The following is a 12,688-nucleotide window of genomic DNA, read 5'->3' on the forward strand; positions in this document are numbered from 1 at the left end:
CTCCTCTCAGTAACGCTTCTTGACATTGCAGATTGGGACGGGACGGGCTGAATCATCATGGATTGGAATGGTTGTGTTTGGGATCGCAGCAGACCAGTACCAGTATGTCTTTTTTTGTATTGATACTACCCAAACTGTTGTACAATATGGTGTGGGACATTGTCAAGACTGCTAACCACCTATCTCTGTTCCCCTACCCAGGTGGGTGGACTGGTCCCCTGTCACATATGTTTTCTGGGGTCTGGGAGAGCCTAATAATGCCAATGGGGAGGAACAGTGTGTCCAGATGAACAGACATCAAGGTACTGATGTAAACAGGTTGAACTTTCTGGGGAATTTTTTAAAATAAAAATAGAAATACAAAATATTCAACTCCCATCCAACAATTTTGGTCGCATATTTTGCTAATTTGCAACCAGATAATAATGATTAGTCTTCGTTGTACTGTTGTTTTCGAGTGCCTTAGAGATAAGAGTGTGCACAGATTCGTTACTGTTTCATCATTACTAAACGGATAAACGGATTGTCAGGTAAAAAGATACTGTATGACCCATATATTACCGACTCAATGTTTTTTTCCCTCCTATCGTGAATTGTCTATACGTTCGTAAAAAAATTGCAGGCTGTACCAAAACCCCTCGCGGGGAATTTGTTGACACCTTGTTCAGTCATGTAAATTCATTAGCTAGCTAGCAAACTTAATTAGCAGCATATCCAAACATTTGAGGAAAGAAAGGAAAAGGGATACTTCTTCAGGAGATCAATACTCAGATTATTGCAATGAATTTGACACTCTTAAAGAGACAGTGTAGAATTTTCAATGGGTTGCATCTCAATACACGATGTAGAAACCTACTATTCCACAAATGACTGGAATGTCAATGACAGGGTTTTGCATCAACATTTTCAATGGCTTTTTACAGGGTTAAGGCACGAAAGTAGCTAGAACTTTGTATAGGCCCAATATAGGCTGTGTCTCAATCAATTTAAAAATCTTATTTTCTGGTGCTTTTATGTTGTGCTCCTAATTTTTATGTTGTGCTCTTAATTTTTATGTTGTGCTCCTAATTCTTATGTTGTGCTCCTAATTTTTATGTTGTGCTCTTAATTTTTATGTTGTGCTCCTAATTCTTATGTTGTGCTCCTAACTTTTTATTTTGTGCTCTTAATTTGTATGTTGTGCTCCTAATTCTTATGTTGTGCTCCTAACTTTTATGTTGTGCTCCTAACTTTTTATGTTGTGCTCCTAACTTTTTTATGTTGTGCTCCTAACTTTTTTTATGTTGTGCTCCTAACTTTTTTATGTTGTGCTCCTAACTTTTTATGTTGTGCTCCTAACTTTTTTATGTTGTGCTCCTAACTTTTTTATGTTGTGCTCCTAACTTTTTTATGTTGTGCTCCTAACTTTTTTATGTTGTGCTCCTAACTTTTTTATGTTGTGCTCCTAACTTTTTTATGTTGTGCTCCTAACTTTTTTATGTTGTGCTCCTAATTCTTATGTTGTGCTCCTAACTTTTTTATGTTGTGCTCCTAACTTTTTTATGTTGTGCTCCTAACTTTTTTATGTTGTGCTCCTAACTTTTTTATGTTGTGCTCCTAACTTTTTTATGTTGTGCTCCTAACTTTTTTATGTTGTGCTCCTAATTCTTATGTTGTGCTCCTAACTTTTTATGTTGTGCTCCTAACTTTTTATGTTGTGCTGAAAATGGTTAATTTAGAGCCCTGCATCCAACATATTCTGCATCTTGTGTCTCGTAGGTAGCTGGAATGATGTCAACTGCGCCCGTACCAATGCAGGTTACCTGTGTAAGAAATACCCTAATGAAGACCACACTCCACCTCCTCCCACCCAACCCTGGACGGGATACTGCCCAGCGGGTAGGGCAGACACACCCCCATTAATACTACAGGTTCTGATTGTAAAATGATCCCCCAAAACACTAGTAGTAACCAGTGTCTTTGTCTGTTCTAGGATGGATGCTGTTCAGAAACAAGTGCTTTATGTTCCAAGGGCACGGGCACGGGATGAAAGCCAACTGGACCTCTGCTCGGAGTTGGTGCCAAAGTAAAGGAGCAGAATTAGCTGTCATCGACAATCAATATGAGAACGGTAAGCTACAGAAGCAACTCTAGCTTTGGAGATCCAGTCGATCAACGTTCCTTTGACCTTTTTCATGGTGGCTTTATATTTGAATGGCCTCTGTTCTCCAGACTTTGTGTCCAGCTATCTAAGGGATCTGAGGCTGCCAACATGGATTGGCTTGACAGACAGCCTGGTGGAGGGAGGGTTTGGCTGGAGTGATGGTGTGAGTCCAGTGTTGTACACCAACTGGGCCGACAAGGAACCCAACAACAATGGAGGACGGGTGAGAATCATGCACAGCTCCAACATACTTCAGATGAGGGGTTTTTGAAGGTCACCACAAATGTCAAAGGTTCTAAGGTTTTTCCACTCATAGACTGGATCGGTTTTAAACGAGATAATAAGCTACAAGTTTCACAAAGTTTAAACTTTGACCTATTTCCTCCCCCAGGAGCACTGCACCGCCATTACCCATAACTACTTGGTGAGTGGACGCTGGAATGATGACTTGTGCACTGAGGAACATAGCTGGGTCTGCTCCATGAAGAAATGTTAGTGCTGACCTTTTTTTTTTTACAACTTTTTTGTTGTTGCACACAACTCACTCTTTGCAGCTTAATGTTTTTGTGACTTTTTGTTAAAAGTTCTACAATTTAATTCCGACAGCAAGCAGTATAGCTCCGCCAGCTCCAACCAAAAACCCCTGCCCCTCTGGTTACATCTCCTGGTATAAGAACTGCTACAAGCTGGTGGAGGAGCCGAAGACGTGGGAGGCAGCTCAGGTGGCCTGTGAGCAGGAAGGTGGTAACTTGGCCAGCGTAGACATGAGCTACGACCAGGCCTTTGTGGCCGGGGTTGTACTCCAGGGCAAAGCAGACGCATGGATTGGACTAAGACGCAAGGTGCTAGCCCAATCCTCTTTATTGAATTGAACTGGCATAAATCTCAACAAAGATCATTTGAAGTTGTCATTTCTTTGATTATGGTAAGTGGACAAGTTGCTCTTGGTTGATTGTTTGTTGTATCTACAGGATGATAGCAGTTCATATACATGGACAGACGGCTGGTCAGTGTTCTTCACTCACTGGGGACCTGGGGAGCCTAGTAACCACAAAACAGAGGGCTGTGTAGCAATGCGTGCAGACCCTATCTTCCATGGAACATGGAACGACACCGATTGTAATTCTGCCAAGGCCTATATCTGCAAGATCTCCTCAGGTAGGAGCTACAGGGCCTTCAGAAAGCATTCACACCCCTTGATTTATTCCACAATTTGTTGTGTTACAGCCTGAATTGAAAAATGGATTATATATATTTAAATCTCATCATTTTTTTTATGTTTGCAAATTTATTGAAAATGAAATACAGAAATATCTCATTTACATAAGTATTCACACCCCTCCGTCAGTACATGTTAGAATCACCTTTGGCATCAATTACAGCTGTGAGTCTTTCTGAGTAAGTCTCTAAGAGCTTTTGCACACCTGAATTGTATAATATTTTCACATTATTCTTAAAAAATTATTCAAGCTCTGTCAAGTTGGTTGTTGATCACTCTAGACAGCCATTTTCAAGTCTTGTCATAGATTTTCAAGGTGATTTAAATCAAAACTGTAACTAGGCCGTTAAGGAACATTCAGTGTTGTCTTGGTAAACAACTCCAGTGTATATTTGGCCTTGTGTTTTAGGTTATTGTCCTCCTGAAAGGTGAATTTGTCTCCCAGTGTCTGTTGGAAAGAATTAAACAAAGTTTACCACTAGGATTTTGCCTGTGCTTAGCTCTATTGCGTTTCTTTATATATATATATATATATATATACAAAAAAAATATTCCCTTGTCCTTGCCGATGACAAGCATACCCAAAGCATGATGCAGCCACCACCATGCTTGAAAATATGAAGAGTAGTACTCAGTAATGTGTTTTGTTAGGTTTTCCCCAAACATAGCACTTTGTATTAAGACATAAAGTTCATTTGTTTACCAATTTTTTTTCAGTTTTACTTTCGTGCCTTATTGCAAACAGGATGCATGTTTTAGAATATTTTTATAAAAAATAAAAAAATAAACTTTCTTGAAACAGAATTCCACTTTGATATTATGGGGTATTGTGTGTAGGCCAGTGACACAAAATATAGATATTTTTTATTTTAAAGTCGGAAGGCACTTTACATCTCCACTGCAGCATAACCCCCCGAGGTCGATGTTCACACCCCCGCCGAAATCTGATTTGCATAACAAAACAAAAAAAATCCCCATTAAAATCTGTCCGCCTATGTTGCACTTCTGCATCTGTGGTGAAATGTAACAGAGCTACAGAGGTGTTTGTCAGACCATGAGACATCGCAAAAAAGACGAGACTCTCACGAACACAATGATGTTCTCCGTTTTGTTCTACGACCCCCACATTCGTTTTGGGACTCGTCTGAAGTTGGTGCAGCCGATCTGCCAACTTCTGTCTGAAGCTTCCGAAGAGTTTGGGATACACACTAATATGTTTCGTTCCAAAAATAAGGGGTTAAATATTTGTGATAAAAATAAATAAGAAATACAAAGTTTCCTGATCTTTCTTATATCTCTGAGATATAGGACAAACACTTCAGAACAAACTTCCTTTAGATTTCTTTTTTTGGGACTATCTGTTGTTCAATGTAGTGAACCTGTTAATCAATGTGTTTGTATGGGCTAATAGCAGTAAGGCCAAATAAATTGTTTAATCCCCCCAAAAAATTTGATATTTTTGGGATTCTTCAAGGGGGCTTGAAGGGGTCTAAATCATATAGCAAAATGATCCTTGGTTTGACCTTCTTAAAACAATTCCATATAGCTTAGTAGACCCCCCCCCCCCCCATCTTAGACAGGGCTTAGACTCTTATGGGATAAGCAGACTAATTTAACTAGCCCACTCTTGACAAGTGTACTATATTGTCCACAGGTTTCCGATAATTGCAGATGTCTCCTGTTAAAATACTAAATATTTATATTCCTCTCTCCTCAGAGTCTCCTCCTCCAACCCCAGCCCCTGGAGATGGGAAATGCCTTTTAGGCTGGGTTCCCTTTGGTCGCTACTGCTACTTTGTATACAACGGGCCCCAGGGATTCTCCTGGCCAGAGGCAAGACACTACTGCCAAATAGTGAGAGGAGACCTGGTGTCCATCCACAGTAGACCAGAGGTGGAGTTCATCTTGAAAATGAATTACACCAGAGTACACAACGTCTGGATCGGCTTGACCAGGGACAACAACTGTAAGTGGGTCGTTCCACGAAACCGTGCCTTTTGCATACCTTCTTTATTTGAAGTAGAAATAAAAACCTGTTATGTCAACTGAAGTGCCCTTTAAAATAGACCCATGGAGAATTCAATATATCAGATTTCTTAATATGAATAAAGTCTTGCTGAAGTGCCAAAATGTTGCATTTCAACCCATTTTAATCTAATAATTTCTCTAATGTAAAGACCTATTTATTGTGTTGCTTCGGGGCGGCAGGGTAGCCTAGTGGTTAGAACTTTGGACTAGTAACCGGAAGGTTGCAAGTTCAAACCCCCGAGCTGACAAGGTACAAATTTGTCGTTCTGCCCCTGAACAGGCAGTTAACCCACTGTTCCTAGGCCGTCATTGAAAATAAGAATTTGTTCTTAACTGACCTGCCTGGTAAAATAAATGTTTAAAAAAATTGACAAAAGTCATTTCTGGAGATGACTATTTAATGTGATTAGTGATTCATTTACATCTGTCACTCATTTTAAGGTCAACCCCCTGTTATGTGACCTGAAGTCTCATTTTAATGTGGTGAAACTATTATTTTAAATATTTGGTTCAATAGAAACATTTTAAACATCTAATAGTCAAATCATCGTGTAAAAGCAGGTGAGCTGATTCTACTCTTTAATTACATATTATAATAACACATCAACCCTGTTACCTATAGATAGACAGGCTAGAATAACACATCAACCCTGTTACCTATAGATAGACAGGCTAGAATAACACATCAACCCTGTTACCTATAGATAGACAGGCTAGAATAACACATCAACCCTGTTACCTATAGATAGACAGGCTAGAATAACACATCAACCCTGTTACCTATAGATAGACAGGCTAGAATAACACATCAACCCTGTTACCTATAGATAGACAGGCTAGAATAACACATCAACCCTGTTACCTATAGATAGACAGGCTAGAATAACACATCAACCCTGTTACCTATAGATAGACAGGCTAGAATAACACATCAACCCTGTTACCTATAGATAGACAGGCTAGAATAACACATCAACCCTGTTACCTATAGATAGACAGGCTAGAATAACACATCAACCCTGTTACCTATAGATAGACAGGCTAGAATAACACATCAACCCTGTTACCTATAGATAGACAGGCTAGAATAACACATCAACCCTGTTACCTATAGATAGACAGGCTAGAATAACACATCAACCCTGTTACCTATAGATAGACAGGCTAGAATAACACATCAACCCTGTTACCTATAGATAGACAGGCTAGAATAACACATCAACCCTGTTACCTATAGATAGACAGGCTAGAATAACACATCAACCCTGTTACCTATAGATAGACAGGCTAGTATAACACATCAACCCTGTTACCTATAGATAGACAGGCTAGAATAACACATCAACCCTGTTACCTATAGATAGACAGGCTAGTATAACACATCAACCCTGTTACCTATAGATAGACAGGCTAGAATAACACATCAACCCTGTTACCTATAGATAGACAGGCTAGAATAACACATCAACCCTGTTACCTATAGATAGACAGGCTAGAATAACACGTCAACCCTGTTACCTATAGATAGACAGGCTAGAATAACACATCAACCCTGTTACCTATAGATAGACAGGCTAGAATAACACGTCAACCCTGTTACCTATAGATAGACAGGCTAGAATAACACGTCAACCCTGTTACCTATAGATAGACAGGCTAGAATAACACGTCAACCCTGTTACCTATAGATAGACAGGCTAGAATAACACATCAACCCTGTTACCTATAGATAGACAGGCTAGAATAACACATCAACCCTGTTACCTATAGATAGACAGGCTAGAATAACACATCAACCCTGTTACCTATAGATAGACAGGCTAGAATAACACATCAACCCTGTTACCTATAGATAGACAGGCTAGAATAACACATCAACCCTGTTACCTATAGATAGACAGGCTAGAATAACACGTCAACCCTGTTACCTATAGATAGACAGGCTAGAATAACACATCAACCCTGTTACCTATAGATAGACAGGCTAGAATAACACATCAACCCTGTTACCTATAGATAGACAGGCTAGAATAACACATCAACCCTGTTACCTATAGATAGACAGGCTAGAATAACACATCAACCCTGTTACCTATAGATAGACAGGCTAGAATAACACATCAACCCTGTTACCTATAGATAGACAGGCTAGAATAACACATCAACCCTGTTACCTATAGATAGACAGGCTAGAATAACACATCAACCCTGTTACCTATAGATAGACAGGCTAGAATAACACATCAACCCTGTTACCTATAGATAGACAGGCTAGAATAACACATCAACCCTGTTACCTATAGATAGACAGGCTAGAATAACACATCAACCCTGTTACCTATAGATAGACAGGCTAGTATAACACATCAACCCTGTTACCTATAGATAGACAGGCTAGAATAACACATCAACCCTGTTACCTATAGATAGACAGGCTAGTATAACACATCAACCCTGTTACCTATAGATAGACAGGCTAGAATAACACATCAACCCTGTTACCTATAGATAGACAGGCTAGAATAACACATCAACCCTGTTACCTATAGATAGACAGGCTAGAATAACACGTCAACCCTGTTACCTATAGATAGACAGGCTAGAATAACACATCAACCCTGTTACCTATAGATAGACAGGCTAGAATAACACGTCAACCCTGTTACCTATAGATAGACAGGCTAGAATAACACGTCAACCCTGTTACCTATAGATAGACAGGCTAGAATAACACATCAACCCTGTTACCTATAGATAGACAGGCTAGAATAACACATCAACCCTGTTACCTATAGATAGACAGGCTAGAATAACACATCAACCCTGTTACCTATAGATAGACAGGCTAGAATAACACATCAACCCTGTTACCTATAGATAGACAGGCTAGAATAACACATCAACCCTGTTACCTATAGATAGACAGGCTAGAATAACACATCAACCCTGTTACCTATAGATAGACAGGCTAGAATAACACGTCAACCCTGTTACCTATAGATAGACAGGCTAGAATAACACATCAACCCTGTTACCTATAGATAGACAGGCTAGAATAACACATCAACCCTGTTACCTATAGATAGACAGGCTAGAATAACACGTCAACCCTGTTACCTATAGATAGACAGGCTAGAATAACACATCAACCCTGTTACCTATAGATAGACAGGCTAGAATAACACATCAACCCTGTTACCTATAGATAGACAGGCTAGAAATGTTTGCAATTACATTTTTTTGTTATGCTTGCATTCAATTGCCAATCCCTGTTGCACACAACCAGCTTCCATTCGCCCCTGTCACGAGAGGATCTATGGCTGATTTAAGATGACAGAGTTACAGTCAACCATGTTAATTTATTTGGCACTTAAGAGACACTTACTATAGTATTATTTTAATTGAACCTCTTGAGATAGGAAAACTTGTTTATTTATTAAGTTGATCGTGTTCATCGTCTTCATTACAGACTTTTAAACCAAGTTACACTTCTCAAAAGGCATTGAATTAGTGGAACGACCCAAGTAAATGATGCACTGACGTTTCACCGTGTGGTTTTCTCACCTAAGTATCTAACGTTATACTAATATTTATACCTGTTTCCAGTTGGCTGGAGTTGGACAGACATGCATTCCTTGGCTTTCCTAAACTGGGCGCCTAACGAGCCCAACGAAGCCTTCCACAATGGAGACGTGGGAGGAGAGAACTGTGTCGAGATGTACCCTGACGGACAATGGAATGATAACAACTGTATGCAGAAGAGAGGATATGCCTGTCGCCACCGCCAATGTGAGTACTCAGTATAACTGATACAGACAGGCACAGGGTCCATTGATGCGGTATTTTCAGATGTAAATGCCACTGTTATTTCTCCTGCAGACTACACCACAGATGGCGGTGGTATAGTCATTCCCACTGATGCTCCCCAGGCTAGCGGTAAGTTTGCTAGACTAGTTACAACATTGAAAAAAATAAACATAGATCGTTCCCGAAACCATAGATCATAAAAAAACGGATCATATTCATTCATATTTTGTCCTTTGTTTAACAGGTGCTGGACTGATCGCTGGGGCTGTGATTGGGGCCATTGTTGTCTTCACCTTGATATTTGGACTGCTTTATTACGTCTTCAGCATCAGAGGAGTCAAGCTGAGTGACGTCAGCTTCCCAACGAGAACGGGAAGGAGCGTTGATGTGGTAAGTGAAGCTTATAGCAACCGTGGTTTCTTAAACATAAAAGATGTACATGATGGTAACAGAGCACCTGAGAGGAAATAGCATTTAGCTGTAAACAAAACAAATAACAAACAGGGATAAAATCAAATCAAATTTATTTATAAAGCCCTTCGTACATCAGCTGATATCTCAAAGTGCTGTACAGAAACCCAGCCTACAACCCCAAACAGCAAGCAATGCAGGTGTAGAAGCACGGTGGCTAGGAAAAACTCCCTAGAAAGGCCAAAACCTAGGAAGAAACCTAGAGAGGAACCAGGCTAGGTGGGGTGGCCAGTCCTCTTCTGGCTGTGCCAGGTGGAGATTATAACAGAACATGGCCAAGATGTTCAAATGTTCATAAATGACCAGCATGGTCAACTACTAATAATCACAGGCAGAACAGTTGAAACTGGAGCAGCAGCACGGCCAGGTGGACTGGGGACAGCAAGGAGTCATCATGCCAGGTAGTCCTGAGGCATGGTCCTACCGCTCAGGTCCTCCGAGAGAGAGAAAGAAAGAGAGAATTAGAGAGAGCATTCTTAAATTCACACAGGACACCGGATAAGACAGGAGAAGTACTCCAGATATAACAAACTGACCCTAGTCCCCCGACACATAAACTACTGCAGCATAAATACTAGAGGCTGAGACAGCAGGGGTCAGGAGACACTGTGGCCCCATTCGATGACACCCCCGGACAGGGCCAAACAGGAAGGATATAACCCTATAATAGACATCCTTGCCTAGTTCCTCTTATCTATATTGAGATAAGGGGCGATGTTCATGTGAGGAGGTTTACAGGGATTCATGAACACTCTCCAAATGTTCAAATTTAAGAATTAATCTTCCCTCAAATGACACGATTTGTTCTTATATTGCAGCCTGCTTTTAACAACCCCAACTTTGGAGGAGAATCGGAAACATGAAACATGGGATTTGGATGAGTTTTTGTATATTTGTAATGAACCATGATTGCCACAGTTTCTCTTGTATAAGAAATCACCATGTCAATAACTTAGGTCTGTTTAAATAAAGCATGAATACAACAATCTCTAAGAACTGTTTTTGAGACATACATTTTTGAGAGAATATATTTTCTAATAATCTCTTTAATTCTTATAAATCGGTCGGCAACATGTAATATTTCAATTTCAAATGTTTAGACTTTTTTTTAGGTTGGATGCTTGTCTGTGGTAGTATGTATCGCACTACAGTAGTAATCAAAGCACTTTTCTGAATACCAAATAAACTGGGCTACAACTACCACCGGAGATTTAATATTTCTGCCAAATGGTCAAGCTATTTTACGATAATGTATGGAAATTTATTATTTACTGTTGTATTTAATGTATTGATAATGCATTATTTTCTAAAAGAGGTTTGAATAAAAAAAAAAGTAAAACTATTTCCAAGTGTCTTGCGTGCCGGAGACCTTTCAAATGTGGCTGAAAATATTGTAGTTAGATTTTTTACTTGATTTACTTTTGTTATATCATCCTATCATCTGATTTTCACTTTTGTTTAATAAATATTTTGTTATCATTTCACCTCATAATTCAGTTTGCTTGTGTTAGACTGCTATTACACAGTCCCTAAGTCCAGAACAGACTGTGGGAGGCACACAGTACTACATAGAGCCATGACTACATGGAACTCTATTCCACAGTACTACATAGAGCCATGACTACATGGAACTTTATTCCACAGTACTACATAGAGCCATGACTACATGGAACTTTATTCCACAGTACTACATAGAGCCATGACTACATGGAACTTTATTCCACAGTACTACATAGAGCCATGACTACATGGAACTCTATTCCACAGTACTACATAGAGCCATGACTACATGGAACTCTATTCCACAGTACTACATAGAGCCATGACTACATGGAACTCTATTCCACAGTACTACATAGAGCCATGACTACATGGAACTCTATTCCACATCAAGTAACTGACGCAAGCAGTAAAAGTAGATTTAAAAAACACCTTATGGAACTGTGAAGAAACAAACACACTTAGTACTGTAGATATGTGGTAGTGGTGGAGTAGAGGCCTGAGAGCACACAGTATTCTTCTAACTGTTATGGTAAAGCAATATATATACACTGCTCAAAAAAATAAAGGGAACACTAAAATAACACATCCTAGATCTGAATGAATGAAATATTCTTATTAAATACTTTTTTCTTTACATAGTTGAATGTGCTGACAACAAAATCACACAAAAATGATCAATGGAAATCAAATTTATCAACCCATGGAGGTCTGGATTTGGAGTCACACTCTAAATTAAAGTGGAAAATGTAATGTCCTTAAAACAAGTCAAAATGAGGCTCAGTAGTGTGTGTGGCCTCCACGTGCCTGTATGACATCCCTACAACGCCTGGGCATGCTCCTGATGAGGTGGCAGATGGTCTCCTGAGGGATCTCCTCCCAGACCTGGACTAAAGCATCCGCCAACGCCTGGACAGTCTGTGGTGCAACAGACAGTTGGTGGATGGAGCGAGACATGATGTCCCAGATGTGCTCAATTGGATTCAGGTCTGGGGAACGGGCTGGCCAGTCCATAGCATCAATGCCTTCCTTTTGCAGGAACTGCTGACACACTCCAGCTACATGAGGTCTAGCATTGTCTTACATTAGGAGGAACCCAGGGCCAACCGCACCAGCATATGGTCTCACAAGGGGTCTGAGGATCTCATCTCGGTACCTAATGGCAGTCAGGCTACCTCTGGCGAGCACATGGAGGGCTGTGCGGCCCCCCAAAGAAATGCCACCCCACACCATGACTGACCCACCGCCAAACCGGTCATGCTGGAGGATGTTGCAGGCAGCAGAACGTTCTCCACGGCGTCTCCAGACTCTGTCACGTCTGTCACATGTGCTCAGTGTGAACCTGCTTTCATCTGTGAAGAGCACAGGGCGCCAGTGGCGAATTTGCCAATCTTGGTGTTCTCTGGCAAATGCCAAACGTCCTGCACGGTGTTGGGCTGTAAGCACAACCCCCACCTGTGGACGTCGGGCCCTCATACCACCCTCATGGAGTCTGTTTCTGACCGTTTGAGCAGACACAT

At 40.4% G+C, this 12,688-nt stretch overlaps 1 protein-coding gene across 2 annotated transcripts in view; it reads left to right on the forward strand.

The window, feature by feature from the left end:
* Positions 1–11,152, forward strand: part of LOC109892299 (macrophage mannose receptor 1) — a 37,874-nt gene extending 26,722 nt beyond the window's left edge. For both annotated transcript variants that reach the window (XM_020484745.2, XM_031826082.1), the window contains exons 37-49: positions 32–102; positions 202–302; positions 1,759–1,878; positions 1,973–2,110; positions 2,212–2,366; positions 2,535–2,634; positions 2,750–2,985; positions 3,115–3,301; positions 5,080–5,328; positions 8,997–9,179; positions 9,270–9,326; positions 9,442–9,587; positions 10,487–11,152. In XM_020484745.2, coding sequence (XP_020340334.1) covers positions 32–102; positions 202–302; positions 1,759–1,878; positions 1,973–2,110; positions 2,212–2,366; positions 2,535–2,634; positions 2,750–2,985; positions 3,115–3,301; positions 5,080–5,328; positions 8,997–9,179; positions 9,270–9,326; positions 9,442–9,587; positions 10,487–10,531 — 1,788 coding nt within the window. In that variant the 3' untranslated portion in view covers positions 10,532–11,152. The remainder of the gene's footprint in view (positions 1–31; positions 103–201; positions 303–1,758; positions 1,879–1,972; positions 2,111–2,211; positions 2,367–2,534; positions 2,635–2,749; positions 2,986–3,114; positions 3,302–5,079; positions 5,329–8,996; positions 9,180–9,269; positions 9,327–9,441; positions 9,588–10,486) is intronic.
* The last annotated feature ends 1,536 nt before the right edge of the window (positions 11,153–12,688 follow it).

The sequence above is a fragment of the Oncorhynchus kisutch genome, linkage group LG6 (genome assembly GCF_002021735.2).
Source record: "Oncorhynchus kisutch isolate 150728-3 linkage group LG6, Okis_V2, whole genome shotgun sequence".
Classification (NCBI taxonomy): Eukaryota; Metazoa; Chordata; class Actinopteri; order Salmoniformes; family Salmonidae; genus Oncorhynchus; species Oncorhynchus kisutch.